Source organism: Ranitomeya variabilis, chromosome 3 (genome assembly GCF_051348905.1).
Source record: "Ranitomeya variabilis isolate aRanVar5 chromosome 3, aRanVar5.hap1, whole genome shotgun sequence".
NCBI classification, from domain to species: domain Eukaryota; kingdom Metazoa; phylum Chordata; class Amphibia; order Anura; family Dendrobatidae; genus Ranitomeya; species Ranitomeya variabilis.
Window position 1 is genome coordinate 264006224 of NC_135234.1, and position 25084 is coordinate 264031307.

Here is a 25084-nt window from a genome sequence, read left to right on the forward strand (position 1 = left end):
TTCTGCTTTTATTACCTCATGCTGTGTGATCACTGTATACCCAGCATAGAGCCGTCCGTCCTTTCCGATGCTCCTTCCACCATCTACAAAAAGCTCAACATCTGGATTAATGAGAGGTACACGAGAGACATGTGATAAATCTGCAATTTCTTCTTGAGCCATAATGGCTGTACAATTTACAAAAACAGTGGTTTACCAGTACTCCTCCCCCCTTTTGAATCCACTACCTCAGTGTGGGAGAGTAGCTGGATTCAAAGACCAAGAAAAGAGAAAAAAAAAGTTTTCTGGCACGTAGCCAAAATTTTGAAACTTCAACAACTTATCAACTAAGCAAAAACAGAAAATGTTGTTTATAGGGTAGCATGTACTTGGTATATAGACCGTATGTGCAAATTTTTGACAGTTCGCAGATTGCCAAGTTTTTGTACATTGCTGGGCTGTCTTATCTTAGACGCTTTTTATTACTCTCGGAGTTCTTGCTTTCAAGACACTTTCAGTTTCTTTCAACAATATCTGTTATCAGCCTACAGTGAACATTTCTTTACCAACCATACATTTGATTTCACTTATCAACATGCTTTTACATTCTAAATTGACATGACATTACGCTCTATTGATCTGTCCGTGTGACAGAAACAACCAGTTCTACATTTCAAACCCAAAGAGAAAAGCAAAGTGTTTTGCAACCTGGATATAATCTTCTGGTCTCCCTCTGTTCAGGGGGCACCTGAATGGTATGTCTCTGGGATACCAGAGATTATTGTCCTCTATGTAACTCAGCAAGGTTCCAGGGGTCCACAGAATGGTCCCATGAATGTTAAGTTGGAACGCTTTCAACTCAGGAAATCTTTCTGACAGAGGTCCAAACCCAGTGTTCTCTTGGCTATAGCCGGGATGCACGGTTTTCACAATTCTCCACCCTTCTGGTGAGATGGCCAACATCAGCCTCACTTTACAATCAGGGCACGACATTTACAGAATATGTGCGGGGGGTCGGCTTTTTATAATATTCCAAGTAATTCTAATCCCTAGACACCATGCAAATACAAAAAGTCCCAGAAAAACAAAAGCAAAACCTTCAGGACAATATAGATTAACGTATTTAATGTTCACAATCTTTGATACTATTTTCCATATAGCAAAAAACATCAAAACCTATATATACGTATTTATGTGTTAGAAAGGAGCTCTGCTTTCAACACATATACACTTGGCATGAAAAACCTGACAGTCTGGAGTCTGATACACTCTGCAGAGCATTCAGCACAGTTGTTTCACTTACGGCTTCCCCAAATATCAGTTAGAAAGGTAACAAATATTTGGTTTCAGCTTATCTCATTCATACACGTGTGGCTATGTGGTTTACTATTAGCGTTCCTTTGTTTTATCCTGGTACCAGTTGACCAAGGATCACACCTTATTGGACTCCCTTATACAAGCAGGATTTTTATTCTTAAATTCTCATATCATACACACGCGGCATGCAAAGTCAAGCAGAGTCTCATATATCAATCACTCTCTGACATACACATTTATTCACTCAGGTAACACTAATTCCTTTTCCAGCTACCTGACTCACTGTGCTCCCCTATCTGTGTACTATGACCTGCCCCTCCTTACTGCCTGATATCACATCTGCATTCTCTAGTGTTCTCTGTTATCTGCCTTCACCTCTCCTGTGTTCTCTGGTTATGCTGACAACTCACTGTTCTAATATGTGTAGCCTATATGGTGCCCACTTCTCACGGCCTCTTCTCTTTTTGGCTGTCTATAGCGCCCTAACTATCTACACTTGCGTAACCTACACTGTTCTCACAGTTCAGGTGTGTAAAAATGTAATTCCCCTTCTCCTCTCATTTCGTAACCTATGCTAAATACTCAGCCAATAGGCATGTGGACTGCGGGGATAATGATTAGTGATTTGGCCCTTGTGACCGCCGCAGTGTCACTCACTAATCCCACTCAGGCCTCCTGGTCTATCTAAGGGCACCTCCTTCAGACTTAATATGGCATACACAGAAACCCTATATATTAACCAGAGAACAAAACTAGCTAAAAGCAGATCTATTAGCACCATCTGGGGGCAGTTTTTTTTATGCGTGCGCAAGACAGACAGACGTAACAGTGACCTCTGACCCAGAGTGCACCGGAGGGTTGCTGGAGGGAACTGCAGAGGCCCTATCCCGATTCAACCGGCTTTTTACACTGTATCTCTCTCACTCCCCAAGAGGACATCTCCTCAAGGGTGAATCACACAGTCACTCACTCATCAGTCATATGCTAGACATATAACAAGACATATAACAGATATAGCAGCACATAAAGTTGACCAATTCAATATGCCTTTCAAATATCACTTGGATATTCTATGGTTCTTTGCCAAACAATATGGGTGGCCATGTAGAAAGATCTGACTATAACATACCTAGAGCTCGGTTGCAGATTATGAGACAGATGGAGACACAGAGAGATTTTGTAAGAAGCTAATGGTTCTTACCTTTCCGCGGATTGTGTGTGTGTCCTTGGTCTCAGGTTTGCGGTTTGCCGGGCGTCAGATATTGGTGATCTTCCGTTGTGGCCGCCCACCCAGGGACGCCAGAAATGTTAGAGTGGTCTGCAAGTCAGACCCTCAGGAATATTGGATAGCTGTCAGATGTGTGGGTTCTCCAGAGAAATGATGGACAGAGACAGATGTGAATCTGTTGCAATGCCATAAATTTAATAATTCCGGACCGTCAGTTATATACACTTTTGAGTAGGCGTATACATTATGTTTGAGCACAAATCAACTGTTTATTACATATGAAATCATTCTTAATTCATCAGGTGATCCTTACATAAGAGGTAACTTGGGGTTAGACACGTACAGGGGTAAGGTTCTATCTGATTAGGCCTAACTTTGTCAGCAATTCTAATTGATAATCACTTGTCAGCAGAATGACTTAGCAGAGCTTGGACATGTTCAGACATATTCTGAATGTGTATGAATTATAAGAATATATCAAGGTGGTCACTGATTTCAAAAAGCCTCCAGTTCCTGTAAATTCCTGGGCTGTCTAACATTAACTGCGTGCTTGAGATCTCCCCAAAGTGGCTCAATGATATTGAGGTCAGGAGACAGAGATGGCCACTTCAGAACCTTCACTTTGTTCTGCTGCAGCCATTGACAGGTTGACTTGGCCTTGTGTTTTGGATTTTTGTCATGTTGGAACATCCAAGTACATCCCATGCACAGCTTCTGGGCTGATGAGTGCAAATTTGCCTCCAGTATTTGCTGCTAGCATGCAGCATTCATCTTTCCTTCAACTTTGAACAAGTTTCCTGTGCCTTTGTAGCTCACACATCCCCAAAATATCAGCGATCCACCTCCATGCTTTACAGTAGGAATGGTGTTCCTTTCATCATAGGCCTTGTTGACCTCTCTACAAATGTAATGTTTATGGTTGTGGCCAAAAAGTTCAATTTTGTTCTCATCACTCCAAATTACCTTGTTTCAAAAGTTTTGAGGCTTGTCTCTGTGCTGATTTGCGTATTGTAGGTGAGATACTTTGTGGCATTTGTGCAGTTATGGCTTTCTTCTGTTGACTCGTCCGTGCAGTCCATTTTTCTTCAAGTGTCTCCTTATTGTGCAGCTTGAAACAGCCACACCGCTAGTTTTCAGAGAGTCCTGTATTTCAGCTGATGTTATTTGTGGGTTTTTCTTTGCATCCTGAAAAATTTTCCTGGCAGTTGTGGATGACATTTTTGTTGGTTTACCTGACCATGGTTTTGTTTTTACAGAGCCCCTGATTAATCACAATTTGAACGCTGCTGACTGGCATTATCAATTCCTTGGATATCTTTTTTGTATTCCTTTTCCATTTTTTAAAGCTCATCTACGTTTTTCCATAGATCCATTGACAATTCTTTTGCTTTCCCCATGACTCACAATCCAGAAACGTCAGTGGCTGCATGAAACATGCAAGAGTCTCTCTGGATCCCAAAAACTCACTCAGCTTTTATGCACACACACTGATTAGAAGCAAACATGTCACAGGTGAGGATGGTACCATTAGTAGCCATTCAAACCCATTTGTGTATATGTTATCAGACCAAAATCGCCAGGGTATGTGAACTTTTCATCAGGGTCATTTGGATGTTTTGAGTTGTCATTATGATTTACAAAAGAGAAAACACAGTAGTTTGACAATAAATCGCTTCACCCAACCACTAACCATGAGTGGAGAAAAAGTTTTGTTGTTATTATTCATATCTCTGAAAAAAGGCCAAGAAAGCAAAAATTCTGCCTGAGTATATAAACTTTTGAGTACAACTGTATATGTTCCCCACCCTGGTATATACTGTACAGTGACATGTAAAAGTTTGAGTACCTCTGGTGAAAATTGGTGTTACTGTGAACAGTTAAGCAAGTTGTAGATGAAATTATATCTAAAAAGCCTAAAATTAAAGATGACACATTTCCTTTGTATTTTAGGCAACAATAATGTACATTGTAATTTTTTTCATTTCAAAAATTACAAAAAGGAAAATGGGGCAATGCAAAAGTTTGGGCATCTAGACCATAACTAGCCTATTAGGGTTATGTCTTGTTCAGTACCATCATTAGGAAAAGCCAGGTGATGCAAATTTCCAAGCATTATAAAAACCAAGCCTCTTCTAACCTTGTACGAAAACAGCAACCCTACCTAACACTCTGAAAATGAAAATGGTGGAGGCCCACAAAGCAGGAGAAGGCTAAAAGACGATTGCAAAGCATTTTCTAGTTGCCCTTTTCTCAGTTTGAAGTGTAATTAAGAAATGGCAGTTAACAGGAATTATGAAGGCCAAGATAAGGTCTGAAAGACCAAGCAAAATGTCAGTGACAGTTGCTCGTAGGATTGCTAGAGAGGCAAATCAGAACCCCCACTTGACTGCAAAAAGCTTCAGAAAGAATTAACACACTCTGGAGTTGTGGTACTTTTTTTTATACTGTTCAGAGACACCTGCACAAATATGATCTTCATGAACATGTCATCATAAGAAAACTTCTCCTGCATCTTCACAATAAAATTCAGAGTCGGAAGTATGCAAAAGAACATCTAAACAAGCCTGATGCATTTTGGAAACAAGTCTTGTGGACTGATGAGGTTAAAATAGAACTCTTTGGCCACAATGATCAAAGGTACAGTATGTGTGGAGAAAAAAGGGCACAGTATTTCAGGAAAAGAAAATCTCGCCAACCATTAAGCATAGGAGTGGATCAATCATGCTCTGGGTTTGTGTTGCAGCCAATGGCACGGGGAACATTTCACAGCTAGAGGGAAGAATGGATTCAATGAAATTTCAACAAATTCTTGATGCAAACATAACACCATCTGTAAATAAAAAGAAATCTACAAATGGATAATGATCCTAAATGCACATCAAAATCCAGAATAGACTATTTCAAATGGTGAAAGCTGAAGGTTACACAATGACCCTCATGGTTCCCTGATCAGAATGGCCCTCATGGTCCTCTGATCTGAACATCATTGAAAATCTGGGGCTAGACCTCAAAATAGCAGTGCATGCAAGAGAACATGGGAATCTTACAGAATTGGAAGAATTTTCCAAGGAAGAATCAATGAAAATCCCTCAAACAAGAAGTGAAAGACTCTTGCCTGGCTACGAAAAGTGTTTACAAGCTTTGATACTTTAAAAAGTAATACTTTGATACTTTAAAAAGGGCTTCTAGCTACTAGCCAGGCAGGGTGCCCAAACTTTTACATCAGCCCATTTTCCTTTCTGTAATTTTAAAATGTAACAGATGAAAGTATTTATATACTGTATTTTTTGTCTAAAATACAAAGGAAATGTGTCATCTTTAACTTTAGGCCTTTTAAAGATCATTTCATCTTCATCTTGCTTAACTGTTCACAATAACAGTAATTTTGACCAGGAATGCCCACACTTCTACATGTCACTGTATATTCAGGCTGAGGACAAAGCTTTCAAACCATCCTGACACACTGGGAATAATACACCCTGACAGGCTGTGGGTAACACTTTCCCATCCTCCTAACAAGCAGTGGGTAACACATTCCCACCATCTTGACAGGCTGCCAGCAACACTTTCCCACCATTCTAATAGGCAGTGGGTAACAATATCCCATCATCCTGTAATATTTGAGGATCGGTACTAATCATGGGGCAGCTATTAGATCTGTCATGACACTGGTCAGCTGCACGTGACCACCTTCCTTGTGGTCTTCATGTTTGTCCCCATCTCCCTTAGCACTGATTCCTACTCCTTGTAGGAGATCCTTAACAACATCACCCTACAGCGTGACTGAATTCTTCTTTACAACAAAAAACACCAGCATGTACAACATTGACATCCACATTATCAATATTTAGATTACATGAAGCAACAGTTCTGGGAGGATTGTCAGGAACATATTGAGCAACCAACCATCACAGATCGGTCCGAAATAAAACATTTGTGGGGAAACACTCCCACTTCCCTCGACCCTCTCCCAGCACCCAGTGAAGGAAATCCTGGGCCATCGGCAAAGATCGGCGAACACCCTCAATGAAAAGAGAACGGTTCAATCATACAGATGGCAGAAAGAACCTCCTACTTTTGCAGGTTGTATTAGACCTTAGACAATAGCAGCCATGATTGCCAAACAAATGGTATGACAGAAATGCAAGAGGGGGTGTACAGTTGCAAGTCCAATTCTCAAAACACTGCACAGAATGCTCACAGGAACCGTACAAGTTTTTAGTGACAGTGAATGCATAGTACATACACATCCGATGAAAACACACAGATATATATATATATATATATATATATATATATATATATATATATATATATAACTCTGGCAAAAATTAAGAGACCACCACATCGAAGATGGATAGTCACAAGCCATCAAACAAAGAACTGCTTACATTTTTGCGCCAGATGCAGTGTGAAAGACTGGTGGAAAGCATGCCAAGACGCATGAAAGCTGTGATTAAAAATCATGGTTATTCCACAAAATATTGATTTCTGAACTCTTCCTGAGTTAAAACATTACTATTGTTGTTTCTAAATGATTATGAACCTGTTTTCTTTGCATTATTTGAGGTCTGAAAGCACTGGGTTTTTTTAACTTTCACCATTTCTCCTTTTCAGAAAAAAAATACAAAATGTATTGCTTGGAAATTTGGAGACATGTTGTCAGAAGTTTATAGAATAAAAGAACAATTTACATTTAACTCAAAAATATACCTATAAAGAGAAAAATCAGACAAACTGAACATTTTGCAGTGGTCTCTTAATTTTTGCCAGAGCTGTATATTCACTGTTGTACAGTCACCACCAAGCTCCACAATAACCAAAGAAAAAATTAGCTGCGATCATCAATTGGCCGATTGAACGCCTGTTCCTGGTAACTTATGGACTCATAAGGCTTCAGCGGTGTGGTTTATAGAGCAAGAGGAACAGAGTTATTAAATTTTAAATATTTAATCCAAAAAGTAGGCAGTGTTTATAAAAATATACAAAAGGGGACAAAACAATGCAGTATATATGATCATAGAAAATAAAAAGGATAAGCAAAAAAAACATGACTTACACAACGTTATCAAAATGGCTAATATTAATCGGGGCTGATTTGCAGGCCGCACTGCAATGCAAGTTTATACATTGCATTTGTCCCAGACCCACAATGCCTTAAATATCTCCCATAACTATAGAACCTATGCCTGTCACAAAAAAAACAATATTCACAACTAGTTTTCCAGTGCCAAAGCATCTGATATCATTACCCTGTGTTGCTTTTGAAGATAGGAAGAGTTATCCACACAGGGGAGAAAAGTCTCACCTCCTAGCCTGTTGTACAGACTTTATGTCTGCTCTCCATCAGATAATCCACTTCAATTATCTGTCCACATTTATGACAGACCTCTAGTGATATTCTGTGGACTCAATAGTAATTTTATCAAAACTACAGCAATCAGCCTCGTAAGTAACACATCGCTGTGATCAGGCTCTCTGTATCTATATTATGCTGCTTTCAGATTAGGTGGTAAAAACTTGGTGACAGATTCCTTTTAAAGGGTTTATCCAAGTCTTAAAAGAAACTAAAATTGACTGCAAACTGACAAATTGCGACAGTGCACGATTCTAACACTGTCACAATTCTCTGATATTCCCTATCCAGGTGGGATATGCAATATCTGGAATTTGCAACTAGACTCTCTTCTGCTTTTCAACGTGCAAATCGCATACATGTGTTCATGTGACTGAACAGAAACTGAATATTATTAGCAGTCACAGTGCAAATGTATGAATTAAATTGTCACACAATTACATAATGTGCTTCAAGATCACCCTGAAAATTGTATATCTTCTAGTTATGAATGTCCACTACTGGAGGCCCCGTCTTATCACATAGGTCCTGTCCTTGTACTCCTGAAAGCATTTTAATGAATTGATGAGTACATAATGCAGAATGACATCAACCTAAGCAGAAGAGAAGCTCTGGGGGTTGGAATTCTCAGCCGTCAATAAATAGACCAACTTGTAATGAATCAAAGGCTGTCTTATCAATTAACATTAGATAACACTGAAGGCATAAGTGCTGGTAAGAGAAAGACCTACAAAATCTGTAGTTTCCATATAGCTTGGACTGCATAGTGACTTAGGGTACCGTCACACAGTGCCATTTTCATCGCTACGACGGTAAGATTCGTGACGTTCTAGCGATATCGTTACGATATCGCAGTGTCTGACACGCAGCAGCGATCAGGGACCCTGCTGAGAATCATACGTCGTAGCAGATGGTTTGGAACTTTCTTTCGTCGCTTGATCACCCGCTGACATCGCTGGATCGTTGTGTGTGACACCGATCCAGCGATGTGTTCGCTTGTAACCAGGGTAAACATCGGGTAACTAAGCGCAGGGCCGCGCTTAGTAACCCGATGTTTACCGTGGTTACCAGCGTAAACGTAAAAAAAACCAAACAGTACATACTCACATTCCGGTGTCTGTCCTCCGGCGTCTCAGCTTCTCTGCACTGTGAGCGCCTGCCGGCCGGAAAGCGAGCACAGCGGTGACGTCACCGCTCTGCTTTCCGGCTATGGTGCTTACACAGTGCAGAGAAGCAGAACGCCGGGGGACAGACACCGGAGGGTAAGTATGTACTGTTTTTTTTTTTTACGTTTACGCTGGTAACCACGGTAAACATCGGGTTACTAAGCGCGGCCCTGCGCTTAGTAACCCGATGTTTACCCTGGTTAACCGGGGACTTCGGCATCGCTCCAGCGCCGTGATTGCAAAGTGTGACCGCAGTCTACGATGCTGGAGCGATAATCATACGACGCTGCAACGTCACGGATCGTGCCGTCGTAGCGATGAAAATGGCACTGTGTGACGGTACCCTTAAAGTAACCTGCAATCTGTAAGGAAGTTGTGGCATTATCATTAAATCACTTGCAATCTCAGGTTCTGAATGAGATATAAAGTTGTAAGCGATCTAACAAACATCACAACATAATGTACAACAAGGCTGCAGTAATGGAACAACATCACTACTCATGTATTGGGCTCCCGGGAAGGCCCTTGGAATCAGTATGAATAGAAAACGTAGAAGTTATGAAAGTTCTTCTGGACTGGGGCACTTGATCCCTCTAAAGAAGCACATGTCACCATCTCTTACAAGCATGGGTAAGCAGATGGCATTCTACAAATTGCAATAGTATATAATAGTTACAGACTAACCTGTTGAGGACATATATGGGAAGACTATAAATGAGAAGGTGACTAGTTTTACCTACCTTAGACTCTACTATTTTACTTCCAAGCAACAGAAAGTTTGCCGTCTTTAGTCCTTGGGAGCAGTGAGAGAAGTGCTGTGATGCAGTAGTCCGGCTGCTGTGTCACTCTGTGGGAGATGGGTGAAGTCAGTTTTCTCTGATGCCAAAGACAGCGAACTTCACGCATGTTCTACGCAGTCAATTAACAGCAGGTAAAAACATCCCTTCCTTTCCCAAGATTATCTTTTCACACATATTTACATATATTATGCATGAATGACACCTGTTACACCATTCTACTGATCAATTACTTATGCGACTATCTACTAGGTACCTAATCTGAACACCAGTCTCACCTTATACTATATGTGCACACCTTAATGTGCCCGAAGCGCCATTTGGACTTCTTTATCTTTTTATACACTTTTCAAGCAATGGGTGGTAGTTAGTGTTGAGCGATACCTTCCAATATTTGAAAGTATCGGTATCGGATTGTATCGGCCGATATCTGAAAAATATCGGATATCGCCGATACTGATACCCGATACCAATACAAGTCAATGGGACACAAATATCGGAAGTGATCCTGGATGGTTCCCAGGGTCTGAAGGAGAGGAAACTCTCCTTCAGGCCCTGGGATCCATATTCATGTGTAAAATAAAGAATAAAAATAAAAAATAGGGATATACTCACCCTCTGACGAGCCCTGGTTGTAACCGCTGCAACCGGCAGCCTCCGTTCCTAAGAATGAGCGAGTGAAGGACCTTCGATGACGTCGCGGCTTGTGATTGGTCGCGTGAGCGGTCACGTGAGCGGTTACGCGACCAATCACAAGACCGCGACGTCATCGCAGGTCCTTCACTCGCTCATTCTTAGGAACGGAGGCTGCCGGTTGCAGCGGTTACAACCAGGGCGCGTCAGAGGGTGAGTATATCCCTATTTTTTATTTTTATTCTTTATTTTACACGTGAATATGCATTCCGATCCCGATTCCCGATATCGCAAAAATATCGGAACTCGGTATCGAAATTCCGATACCGCAAATATCGGCCGATACCCGATACTTGCGGTATCGGAATGCTCAACACTAGTGGTAGTTGGTTAACAAACTAGGCAGCTGGGTATTTTTTTATCGTGTCTAGCGCTAGTGTCTCATTTAGGGCTTGTTTCCATTTGCAAGAAACACGTCCATGTCTCGCATGTGAAAACCAAGCTCTGGCGCCGGCACTCCAGAGCGGAGCGTGCGACCGCATAGCGACACATGGAGCCGCACGCTCCACTCCAAAGTGCCCGCGCCAGAGCTTGGTTTTCACATGCGAGACACAGACGTGTTTCTCGCAAGTGGAAACAAGCCATAACTCCAAGTATTTTAATGCACCTTCACTACATAACAGGCATATTTAGAAGGGTAATAACATTTTTTTGAGGGAGTACTTATTTTTAAAAGATCCTTTACACCTGATTAGGCTGGTGTACTAACTTTGAAAATCCAAATTAGGGAACTTTCACATTGAGTTTTTTTTAAGTAGTTTTTAAAGCAGAAACTCTCCAAACAGTCTTCAAAAGCTCAAAACTCTTCTGCAGTTTCCATTCAATTTCTGCTCCAAAAATAAGGCAAAAAACTCTCAGTTCTCACATACCATTAGTGTGGGTGCACAATCTTTTTTGAAAGATTTCCTGCCTCAACTCTTTAGTTTGAGAAAAAAAGCTGCTACATGGCTTAATAAAACATATAAGCCCACATTTACCAAAAGTGGCATGCTTTTAGCTAAAGTTAATTAAAGCTAGGCTAATTTATTGACCTAAGTTGAGACAGATTTTTGACTCTATTTGCCTTCTTCCATAAATCTGTCCCAGTATATATCACTGCTAACAAGATTTACACTGGCTAACATAATGACAGTTGTTATATCCCAGACTTTCTTTTCTTCATTTGAGATCTGTCTACATCAAACAGAAGTTTTTCTCTCGCATGCATGGTGAAAATGATTCTCCATTCTGGCCCAAACAGTTAATAAATGTATCACAGCAAATAAGAATAAAATTTGTCCAAAAATGTACAAATAGATTGGTAAATGTAGGCCATATTTCTGGCTTGAATTGGAGTGCTGTGTTCTTCTAATAGTAGATAGACTGCTATTTGCTTTTTTCCTGTGTTGTGACTATCCTTTTACTATGATATTACATTGCTACCCCTATTCTGTAATATCTTAGAATTGTTATGTTGCTGTATCCCTGTACTATGACATCACTGCATTACGTATTTTACTTTTTCCATCTTTAATATCTTCTGTAATTATATTATTATTCTTTCTCTGTACTATATAGTAAATCAAAGTGATTCTCACTGCCATGGCCTGGCATGTTGTCCAGTCCTCAGTGGTAGTCGGACCAGGGCAGTCTTCACTTCTGTGGACAGCATCCTGGAAGCCTCTTGTGCTAGCTAGGCCCTACAATGAGGTGCTCAGGATGCGACGCCAAGAATGATGGCCACAAAAGTAAAGATAGACCAGAATAGCAAAAATGTATTTGCTTGCTCTACTGTACTCTTACAGCGCTGTGCACATTACCCATCCTGATTGCTCTAAAGTATGTATATACAGTTTCAATTAAACTTATTCAGCCCCCATTGCATATTATGTTTATTAGCAGAATTTACAAATGTTCTGTAGTCTGTAGGGTTGAGCGACTTTTCCTTTTTTGAGGTCGAGTCGGGTTTCACGAAACCCGACTTTCTCAAAAGTCGAGTCGAGTGAAATCGGCTGATCTTCTTGAAAAGTCGGGGTCGGGGATCGGCCGAAACACGAAACCCAATGCAAGGTAAAGGAAAATCTATATATTTTTATATTTACTTCAGCGCGATATATGTGAAAAGCCGGTAATTCAATTGCCGGCTTTTCATTTCTCCTGCCTAAACCCGACATGATATGAGACATGGTTTACATACAGTAAACCATGTCATATCCCCCTTTTTTTTGCATATTCCACACTACTAATGTTAGCAGTGTGTATGTGCAAAATTTCGGCGCTGTAGCTATTAAATTTAAGGGTTAAATCGCGGAAAAAATTGGCGTGGGCTCCCGCACAATTTTCTCTGCCAGAGTGGTAAAGCCAGTGACTGAGGGCAGATATTAATAGCCTAGAGAGGGTCCATGGTTATTGGCCCCCCCCTGGCTACAAACATCTGCCCCCAGCCACCCCAGAAAAGGCACATCTGAAAGATGCGCCTATTCTGGCACTTGGCCACTCTCTTCCCACTCCCGTGTAGCGGTGGGATATGGGGTAATGAAGGGATAATGCCACCTTGCTATTGTAAGGTGACATTAAGCCAGATTAATAATGGAGAGGCGTCAATTATGACACCTATCCATTATTAATCCAATTGTATGAAAGGGTTAAAAAAAACACACACATTATTAAAAAGTATTTTAATGAAATAAACACACCAGTTGTTTTAATATTTTATTACTCTCTCAATCCACCTGAAGACCCTCGCTTTGCAAAAAAATAAACCAACAATATACATACCTTCAGATGATCTGTCACATCCCACGAGGTAAATCCATCTGAAGGGGTTAAAATATTTTACAGGCAGGAGCTGTGCTAAAGCACTCGCTCGTGCCTGTAAACCCCGGGGAATGAAGGAAATGTAGGTCAATGACCTATAGTTACCTTCAGTCGCGGTGATGCGTCGAGCATGGGAAAAAGTTCCCAGGCTGCAGTTCATAAAGGTTTACTGTATGTAAACCATGTCTCATATCATGTCGCGTTTAGGCAGGAGAAATGAAAAGCCGGCAATTGAATTACTGGCTTTTCACATATATCGCGGCTGAAGTAAATATAAATATAAACATATATATATATATATATATATATATATATATATATATATCAAGTTCCAAATATTGAAGAGAAATGAAATAGACGGCACAAGAGAAGTACAGACTCTTTAGAGCTTGGATTCATTTACAACTGGTCTGCAGTTATCACGAATTGTCTGGGTCTGTGGTGCTCTGCAAGTCAGGCGCATAGCTGAGTAATCATCAAGAAAAAAAAATATGCGGCACTCACCCTTCTTTTGCAGTGTATATTCGTGTTCTTTATTGGATATAACTTGTACAGGTTAAAACATCCATGTTAGGACATCAGGTTCACAGGAGGGTGCAGAGTTGGAGCATGGACGACGGCCGTTTCGCACGGAGTGTGCTTCAACGGGTCCAGGGGATCAATTACTAAACGTCATTTCCCTTTAAAGGGTTTTGGACGTATATGCAAATACATACAAAACAAACAATTTTTAAACAACAAGTGAAAGTGCAATAGTGCCAAGTAATTATCTCTCCTAAGCAGACTAACAACCTTTAATATTAATACGGACCCTTATTTTTTTAACATTGCATTACAGACATGTATAATGGACATCCTATAAAAATACCGACATATCTAATCTATCATTTAGTCCAATAGGACCTTGCGCATTGGTATTCAGAATACATCTGGCTTCTTTTTGCAATAATAGCTTATTATGATCTCCTCCTTGTGGGGGATTTTTACAATCTCTATGCCAGCGAATTTTAACAACTCAGGATTAGAATTATGCCTCTCCTTCATGTGTTGAATTAGTCTTAAGCAACCTTTGCCGGTTTTTATTGAATTATAATGTTCTTTAAATCTTGTCACCAACGGTCTAATTGTTTTACCGATATAAAAATATAAACAGGGACAAAACAAAACATAAACTACAAATTTACTTTTGCAGAAAATGAAATCTCGAACCTTATGATTTATAGAGCCAAGCTGGATAGGATTATGTGTTACGTGAAGGTGGCAGAACCTGCAGTTACCGCATTTGTAATTTCCCACTGAGGTATTATTAGTCAACCAGTTTTTTTTAGGTGCTAGGATTTTGTTGTGCACTAGCATATCTGACAAATTATGAGCTCTTTTATGCGCGAATTTAGGCTTGCTGGTGTGTATATGTGCCAGATCTTTGTCTGACTGTAGCACATGCCAGTTTTTTCGTATTGATGCGTGCACAACATTATCCATATTACTGTGCTTGAAGCAAAAAGAGAATCTCTCTTCACTATTTTCTTTTTGGGAAAATTCTGTTTTTCTTTTTCTTTTCAAAAAATCTATTTGTGAAAAATTACCGATGCGGCTTTCTGCTTCCTTTAATACTTGTGGGGGATAACCTCTGTTCATAAAGCGTGATTTTAACTCACCAATTTGTTCATTAAAGACTTTGTTATTGTTATTAATTTTCCGTACTCTGGCCATTTGACTGAATGGAAGTCCCCTCTTGGTATGTATTGGGTGTGCACTATCGAAATGCAGCAAACTGTTAGTTGCGGATGGTTTTTTAAAAACCTTTGTTATTATCGCACCTTCTATGATTTCTATTTTCACATCAAGATACTCTAGACTGTTGGCTCCATAGCAGGATGTAAACTGCATGTTGTCTACGTTACATAAATTCAGATATTCAACAAAATTATTACATTCTAATTCACTACCATCCCAAATTATGAAAATATTGTCCACAAATCTTGTGAAAAGACAAATATGTTTAAGGAAGGGGTTATTTGTTTTAGTAACGTATGAGTCTTCAAAGACTGCTAGGAACAAATTTGCATACGTGCATGCAGTGGGCTTACCCATTGCTGTCCCTACTAATTGTTTGTACCATTTATCCATAAATTTGAAAGAATTATGAGAAAGGATGAATTCTAAACCCTCTATAATAAAGGAGATTATCTCAGGGTCAACATCCCTGCTTTGAAGAATTTTTTGAATCGCTTGTATACCTCTAATTTGGGGAATACGGGTATATAAATTCACTACATCTATTGATGTCAGTGCAAAAGTGCATTGCCAGTCAATATCTTTCAGAGCTAATACCAAGTCTCCAGAATCTTTAATATATGATGGAATTGTTGGTAATAATGGTTTTAATAACCAATCTATATAGTGAGAAAGCGATTCTGTTATCGAATTTATACCGGAGATTATAGGACGTCCGGGCGGCTCTTTCATGCACTTGTGCATTTGTGGTATGCTATACCAGTATGGATATTGTGGGAAATCTGGCAATAAACTCTCAGCATGTTTTTTAGATATTACTCCTTTTTCTACAAATTTTCTCAGTAAAGATCTTAATTTTATTATAAACCACTACTTACAAACCACTTACAAACTTACCACTAGAGATTGTTAATTTGATTCTTGAACTACTTGAATTTTCCCTCACCCATAATTTTTTTTACCTTTAAGGGGTCCTTCTTCCTGCAGCTCCAGGGCACAGCCATGGGGGCTTCTTTTTCCCCGGCCTACGCCAACTTGTTCCTGAGGCTGTGGGAGAGGGACCTCCCCCTGTCAGATCGTGGTGCGTTGATGGACCGCATCCCCTTCTGGGTGCGGTACATCGACGATATTTTCCTTTTCTGGCAGGGGAATTCGATACAATTAAAGGAGTTCATGGAAGAGATCAACCGAAATGATAGGAATATTCATATTACCTATCATTGTGATGTTGACATGGTTGATTTTCTTGATGTTAAAGTGTGGAGGGATTTGGATAATACCTTACAGACAACAATCTTTAGAAAGGAAACTTCTACTAACATGTTGCTACACGCCTCCTCCGCCCATCCAAAGCCTCTGATTGATTCCATCCCCATTGGCCAGTTTCTTCGTCTTCGCAGGATCTGCTCAAATGATGATGAATTCAATCGCAATGCACAAGATCTGTCGCAGAGATTTCGTGAAAGGGGATACAGCAGAAGGGTGGTTAAGAGATCTTACAATAGAGCTAGACATTCGACACGTCAATCTTTACTGTACAAAAAGAAAGTTAAAAAAATGGACTAAAAAATAAGATTTATTACCAACTATCACGCTCAATTTTCTCGAATGAAAAATTGTCTCCAGAGGGAATGGCCCATCCTTCAAACTGACTCTGTTCTGAATCAACTACTTTCTTCTACACCTAATATTACTATCAGATGGGCCAAAAATCTCAGGGACCATCTGGTGCACAGCCACTATCAACATGAACCTAGGCTTACCTTTCTTGATGGTGGGTGTCCTAGGCGTGGTTGTGTTCCTTGTGGCCAGTGCGTCGCCTGCCCCAATGTCGATCGCACCATGACATTTTTTAATTCAACAGAGACGAGAACGTATGATATCAGAAAATACACTTCATGTACGTCCCGATTAGTGTTGAGCGATACCGTCCGATACTTGAAAGTATCGGTATCGGATAGTATCGGCCGATACCCGAAAAGTATCAGATATCGCCGATACCGATACCCGATACCAATACAAGTCAATGGGATACCAAGTATCGGAAGGTATCCTGATGGTTCTCAGGGTCTGAAGGAGAGAAAACTCTCCTTCAGGCCCTGGGATCCATATTAATGTGTAAAATAAAGAATTAAAATAAAAAATATTGATATACTCACCTCTCCGGAGGCCCCTGCACCTTACCGCTGTTAACCGGCAGCCTTCTTTGCTTAAAATGAGCACGTTTAGGGCCTTCCATGACGTCGCGGCTTGTGATTGGTCGCGTGGCGGTCACATGAGCAGCACGCGATCAATCAGAAGCCGCGATGTCATTCTCAGGTCCTAAATTCCTAATTCTAGGAATTTAGGACCTGAGAATGACGTCGCGGCTTGTGATTGGTCGCGTGGCGGTCACATGAGCGGCACGCGACCAATCAGAAGCCGTGACGTCATGGAAGGCCCTAAACGCGCTCATTTTAAGCAAAGAAGGCTGCCGGTTAACAGCGGTAAGGCGCAGGGGCCTCCGGAGAGGTGAGTATATCAATATTTTTTATTTTAATTCTTTATTTTACACATTAATATGGATCCGATACCGATTTCCGATACCACAAAAGTATCGGAACTCGATATCGGAATTCCGATACCGCAAGTATCGTCCGATACCCGATACTTGCGGTATCGGAATGCTCAACACTAGTCCCGATATGTGGTTTACTTTGCGGTATGTCCGTGTAAACTAATCTACATTGGGATGACTTCTCGTCAATTAAAGGTGCGTATTCATGAGCACGTATTGGGGATACAGGAGGCGGCCAGCCATGATGATGTAGCCACGCTTAGGACGCTACCACGGCATTTCAAACAGTTCCATGGGTGTGACAGCTCTCTATTGATGATAAGGGGGATTGATATGATTATCCCTGACATCCGTGGCGGTGGCCTCAAACAAAAACTAGCGTGCTGTGAAACAAGATGGATTTGGGCATTGGATACCATCCATCCAAAAGGGCTAAATGAAACAATAAGCTTTGTTCCATTTCTGTAGCTAAGAATTGCTTCTCCTCAGTAACTGACCGTTTACACATGTTTGCATTTTAATTGTTTTAATCTTATTTATCTTTTTCATTTAGCATCCAACCCCCTTTCGTTGTTTCTCTGCCTGTAGTTCTGCACTATGATGATGGGATAGATGGACATATGAATTTTTTCTTTTACTCTACATCCTAGTGTCACAAGAAATTGGAAGCCTGTATATGAACATAAAGGCCCCCGTCTTACAAGTATATGGGAGCATCACAATCTAATATCATCTTGGCTGTTCATTTCTTTTTTAGATATGGATTCATCATATTGTTACAAGTGTAATGCTAATTGGATATCTGTATGTGCTATGTCTTTTGCAATATATTGTGTTCCATTGCCCTTTGATTGACTACTACTGTTGACATTATATGTATTTATGTAACTTTTTCTTAATTATTCTATATTTTCTTTGTATATTTACATGATTCATATTGTTTGTTAACTGAGAGATATTTTCTGGCATTACCGTAATGATATTTGGTCTTTCAACTATTGTCATGCATCGTTACACACACATACAGGACCACAGGTGGTGATCTATTACTGCTTCTGGCTATGACTACCTTTGTGCTAGCCAAACTTCCAACGCAGTGTATTGCGACGCCGTCCCCAGCTGGCACGCATGCATGCTTCGGGCCTTGGTACGCTGGGTGGCTTCCGGCGTCAGTGTTGCCATGGCGAACTCTCGCCCTGAGCGTGACGCCGGCGCCATCTTGTGTCCCGGGTTACCGTGGTTACACATGCGTCATATTAAGCAGACGGCGCAACGCAACCACGTGGCACTGAGTCATCACATGATCTACCACGGGTCCATGACGTATTTAGACAGCAAATGCACTTGCATCTATTGGTGATCCTACGTATAGCTTTATTGGTGCTGTTAACCATATGACTACTTGGAGATCTATGATTGGTGGTTGGTTTCTTTTTATACTCACATTTCCCGTTTCCTGTCACCCCTTGAAAAAGGCCATCACGCCGAAACACGCGTCGGGGCGGGTGCACGCTGTGGTGTTGTTGACATTTCACTTGTCCAGGTAAATATTGATTGCATATATCGCAAACTGCTTGATGGTATTATAATATAGGTACCTGTGACTTCGCTTAGGTGTGGGATTGGATATAAAGATTTGTTGTATGGTTATACTCACACCACCAGTAATAATATTCTACTTTGATGGTGATACGCAATTCATTTATTTTTATATTGTCATCCCACTGTTGTGCACCCCTGCGTTTCCAACATGTGTTAAACGGCATGTACCTTGTGTTCCCATGTTCCTTATCCTGGTATTACCCTAATAAAGTATTGTTATATTTATAAAATATATTACTTGGGTGTTATTTGATCGCGTTTTTTCAGTGGTTTTGCGATTGTTGGTTGCGATTATCCCAATATTTTTTATGATATAGCCCATAATATAATGTAGGATTTTTTCATAAATATAATTTGATGAGATTAATGTGGGCATGTGTCTTATGAAGTTGTTATGGTATGCTATACCAGTATGGATATTGTGGGAAATCTGGCAATAAACTCTCAGCACGTTTTTTAGATATTACCCCTTTTTCTACAAATTTTCTCAGTAAAGATCTTAATTTTATTATATATTTCTGAGTCGGATTTTCAGGTAACACGCAATACGTAACAGGATCGTTTAATTAAGAGAGGGCTTCTTTGATGTAATAATCTCTAACACAACAATATTGCCTCCTTTGTCTGCCCTTCTTGTAACAATGTCATCCCATTTTTGTAATTCTTTTAATGCTAGTGATTCTTTATTAGTTAAATTCTTACATGGGGTTTTATAAAAAATTGCTTCCACATCCTTTATTACTAGATCTTGAAAAAGATCTATGACATTTCCCGGGGAGACCGGCGGCATAAAGTGTGATGGAGTACCTCCTCTAAAAGTTTTTTTCTGAGATATCAATGTACTTTCTCTACTATAAAATTGTATATGTGAGGGATTACTAATACTAAGTAGCAATGTGGAGTCAACATCCTCTAAAGTATTCTGGGGTGGATACACCATAAAACCCAGGGAACCTATGTTATTTACTATAGCAGAGGAAAAGACATTACTACCCATTTGGGAACCTATAAACTGTGAAGTTTGTTTTTTATCTTTATGGAAATGTTTTTGTAGGTGAAGTTTCCTCACACTTCTGAACAGATCTATTTTAAAGTCCGTCAAGTCAAAGGTTTCTGGTAGGCAATAGTTAAGTCCTTTAGAAAGAAGCGAGATATGATCCGCGTTTATTGTTCTTTTTGATAAATTCAGTATTTTAAGATCATCTTGTTTTGGTATTATTTCTTACATGATACTTGCTTGCGTTTTCCCCGGGTAGTTACATTTTCTTCTTCCTCATCTGATTTTCTTCCTAAAGGGAATGACGGACCTGCTTTTGTTAGGGCTTTAGGGTTAACTTAACCTGCATCTTCTGCTGCGCTTGATTCTGAATCAGTAATCCATCCGTCTTGCCTCTTTTTCTTATAGTTTTTATTTCCTCTTTGACTCCGATATTTATTAAAAAACGTGGACTGTTTTTTCTTTTTATTCCATGAAAAAATTTGGCCATTATCGAAGTCGTTCTTATCTCTCAGAAATTTATCTTTCTTTTGCTGTTTGATTTCTATCTGTAGCAAAGTAAGTTTTCTCTCCAATTTATTAGAAAAGTTCTTATATTGACTTTCCGTTAGGTGAGCTGATAATTCAGTTTTTGATTTACCCAATTCTTCACATAAAAGAGAGTATTCTTTTTCATTTTTGATTAGTCACTAATAGCAATAGGCTGCACGAGCATTGAAGATGTATTTTCTCCCATTCCTCCTGGAAAGAGGTGTCATGCTGAAATTGGGAAATTTCTTTAACCCCTTCACCCCCGGAGCTTTTTCCATTTTTCCGTTTTCGTTTTTCGCTCCCCTCCTTCCCAGAGCCATAACTTTTTTATTTTTCCGTCAATTTGGCCATGTGAGGGCTTATTTTTTGCGGGACGAGTTGTACTTTTGAACGACATCATTGGTTTTACCATGTCGTGTACTAGAAAACGGGAAAAAAATTCCAAGTGCAGTGAAATTGCAAAAAAAGTGCAATCCCACACTTGTTTTTTGCTTGCCTATTTTGCTAGGTTCACTGAATGCTAAAACTGACCTGCCACTATGGTTCTCCAGGTCAGTACGAGTTCATAGACACCTAACATGACTAGGTTATTTTTCACCTAAGTGGTGAAAAAAAATTCCAAACTTTGCAAGAAACAAAACAAAACAAAATTGCGCCATTTTCTGATACTCGTAGCGTCTCCATTTTTCGTGATCTGGGGTCAGGTGAGGGCTTATTTTTGCGTGCCGAGCTGGCATTTTTAATGATAGCATTTTGGTGCAGATATGTTCTTTTGATCGCCCGTTATTGCATTTTAATGCAATGTCGTGGCGACCAAAAAAACGTAAATCTGGCGTTTCGATTTTTTTTCTCATTACGCCGTTTAGCGATCAGGTTAATGCTTTTTTTATTGATAGATCAGGCGATTCTGAACGCGGCGATACCAAATATGTGTAGGTTGGGTTTATTTTTTATTGATTTATTTTGATTGGGGCGAAAGGGGGGTGATTTAAACTTTTATATTTTTTTTATTTTTTTCACATTTTTTTTAACTTTTTTTTTTAACTTTTACCATGCTTCTATAGCCTCCATGGGAGGCTAGAAGCAGGCACCGCCCGATCGGCTCTGCTACATAACAGCGATCATCAGATCGCTGCTATATAGCAGAATTGCAGGTGTGCTGTGAGCGCCGACCACAGGGTGGCGCTCACAGCCACCGGCGATCAGTAACCATAGAGGTCTCCAGGACCTCTATGGTTACAATGTACAAGCATCGCCGACCCCCGATCATGTGACGGGGTCGGCGATGCGCTCATATCCGGCCGCACGGCCGGATGCGGTAGTTAAATGCCGCTGTCTGCGTTTGACAGCGGCATTTAACTAGTTAATAGCGGCGGGTGATCGCGATTTCACCCGCCGCTATTGCGCGCACATGTCAGCTGTAAAAAACAGCTGACATGTCGCGACTTTGATGTGCGCTCACCGCCGGAGCGCACATCAAAGCGGGGGTCCCGACATGTGACGTACTATACCGTCACATGTCGGGAAGGGGTTAAACACTCGTAAACCTCTAGGGACTCAATCACAGTCTATATATGATGTTGACTCCACATTGCTACTTAGTATTAGTAATCCCTCACATATACAATCTTATAGTAGAGAAAGTACATTGATCTCTCAGAAAAAAACTTTTAGAGGAGGTACTCCATCACGATTTATGCCGCCGGTCTCCCTGGGAAATGTCATAGATCTTTTTCAAGATCTAGTAATAAAGGATGTGGAAGCAATTTTTTATAAAACCCCATACTAACTTTATTAACTAATAAAGAATCACTAGCATTAAAAGAATTACAAAAATGGGATGACATTGTTATAAGAAGGGCAGACAAAGGAGGCAATATTGTTGTGTTAGATAGAGATTATTACATCAAAGAAGCCCTCTCCCAATTAAATGATCCTGTTACGTATTGCGTGTTACCTGAAAATCCGACTCAGAAATATATAATAAAATTAAGATCTTTACTGAGAAAATTTGTAGAAAAAGGGGTAATATCTAAAAAACGTGCTGAGAGTTTATTGCCAGATTTCCCACAATATCCATACTGGTATAGCATACCAAAAGTGCACAAGTGCATGAAAGAGCCGCCCGGACGTCCTATAATCTCCGGTATAAATTCGATAACAGAATCGCTTTCTCACTATATAGATTGGTTATTAAAACCATTATTACCAACAATTCCATCATATATTAAAGATTCTGGAGACTTGGTATTAGCTCTGAAAGATATTGACTGGCAATGCACTTTTGCACTGACATCAATAGATGTAGTGAATTTATATACCCGTATTCCCCAAATTAGAGGTATACAAGCGATTAAAAAAATTCTTCAAAGCAGGGATGTTGACCCTGAGATAATCTCCTTAGAATTCATCCTTTCTCATAATTCTTTCAAATTTATGGATAAATGGTACAAACAATTAGTAGGGACAGCAATGGGTACGCCCACTGCATGTACGTATGCAAATTTGTTCCTAGCAGTCTTTGAAGACTCATACGATACTAATACAAATAACCCCTTCCTTAAACATATTCGTCGTTTCACAAGATTTGTGGACGATATGTTCATAATTTGGGATGGTAGTGAATTAGAATGTAATAATTTTGTTGAATATCTGAATTTATGTAACGTAGACAACATGCAGTTTACATCCTGCTATGGAGCCAACAGTCTAGAGTATCTTGATGTGAAAATAGAAATCATAGAAGGTGAGATAATAACAAAGGTTTTTAAAAAACCATCCGCAACTAACAGTTTGCTGCATTTCGATAGTGCACACCCAATGCATACCAAGAGGGGACTTCCATTCAGTCAAATGGCCAGAGTACGGAAAATTAATAACAATAACAAAGTCTTTAATGAACAAATTGGTGAGTTAAAATCACGCTTTATGAACAGAGGTTATCCCCCACAAGTATTAAAGGAAGCAGAAAGCCGCATCGGTAATTTTTCACAAATAGATTTTTTGAAAAGAAAAAGAAAAACAGAATTTTCCCAAAAAGAAAATAGTGAAGAGAGATTCTCTTTTTGCTTCAAGCACAGTAATATGGATAATGTTGTGCACGCATCAATACGAAAAAACTGGCATGTGCTACAGTCAGACAAAGATCTGGCACATATACACACCAGCAAGCCTAAATTCGCGTATAAAAGAGCTCATAATTTGTCAGATATGCTAGTGCACAACAAAATCCTAGCACCTAAGAAAAACTGGTTGACTAATAATACCTCAGTGGGAAATTACAAATGCGGTAACTGCAGGTTCTGCCACCTTCACGTAACACATAATCCTATCCAGCTTGGCTCTATAAATCATAAGGTTCGAGATTTCATTTTCTGCAAAAGTAAATTTGTAGTTTATGTTTTGTTTTGTCCCTGTTTATATTTTTATATCGGTAAAACAATTAGACCGTTGGTGAAAAGATTTAAAGAACATTATAATTCAATAAAAACCAGCAAAGGCTGCTTACGACTAGTGTTGAGCATTCCGATACTGCAAGTATCGGGTATCGGCCGATACTTGCTGTATCGGAATTTCCGATACCGAGATCCGATATTTTTGTGATATCGGGTATCAGTATCGAAACAACATTAATTTAAAAATGTGTAAAAGAAAGAATTAAAATAAAAAATATCGCTATACTCACCTGTCCGACGCAGCCTGGACCTCAGCGAAGGAACCGGCAGCGTTGTTTGTTTAAAATTCGCGCTTTTACTTGGTTACGTGAATTCCCGGCTTGTGATTGGTCAGGGCGGCCATGTTGCCGGGACGCGGACCAATCACAGCAAGCCGTGACGAAATTACGTCACGGCTTGCTGTGATTGGTCCGCGTCCCGGCAACATGGCCGCCATTAACCAATCACAAGCCGTGACGTCACGGGAGGCTGGACTTGCGCGTTTTTTTAAAAAGCGCGCGTGTCCAGCCTCCCGTGACGTCACGGCTTGTGATTGGTTAATGGCGGCCATGTTGCCGGGACGCGGACCAATCACAGCAAGCCGTGACGTAAATTCGTCACGGCTTGCTGTGATTGGTCCGCGTCCCGGCAACATGGCGCCGTGACCAATCATAAGCCGGGACGTCACTGGAGGCTGGACACGCGCGCTTTTTAAAAAACGCGCAAGTCCAGCCTCCCGTGACGTCACGGCTTGTGATTGGTTAATGGCGGCCATGTTGCCGGGACGCGGACCAATCACAGCAAGCCGTGACGTAATTTCGTCACGGCTTGCTGTGATTGGTCCGCGTCCCGGCAACATGGCCGCCCTGACCAATCACAAGCCGGGACTTCACG

At 40.3% G+C, this 25084-nt stretch overlaps 1 protein-coding gene across 3 annotated transcripts in view; it reads left to right on the top strand.

The window, feature by feature from the left end:
- The window catches only part of PRELP (proline and arginine rich end leucine rich repeat protein), a 210793-nt gene that overhangs the window by 80836 nt on the left and 104873 nt on the right, over window positions 1-25084 (top strand). The window contains exon 3 of one of the 3 annotated variants that reach the window (XM_077295430.1): window positions 18277-19449. The exons of 1 other annotated variant lie outside the window; for it this stretch is intronic. In XM_077295430.1, coding sequence (XP_077151545.1) covers window positions 18277-18353 — 77 coding nt within the window. In that variant the 3' untranslated portion in view covers window positions 18354-19449. Of the gene's footprint in view, window positions 1-18179; window positions 19450-25084 lie in introns of those variants that run through there. One more of the 3 variants, XM_077295432.1, reaches the window with a different exon arrangement.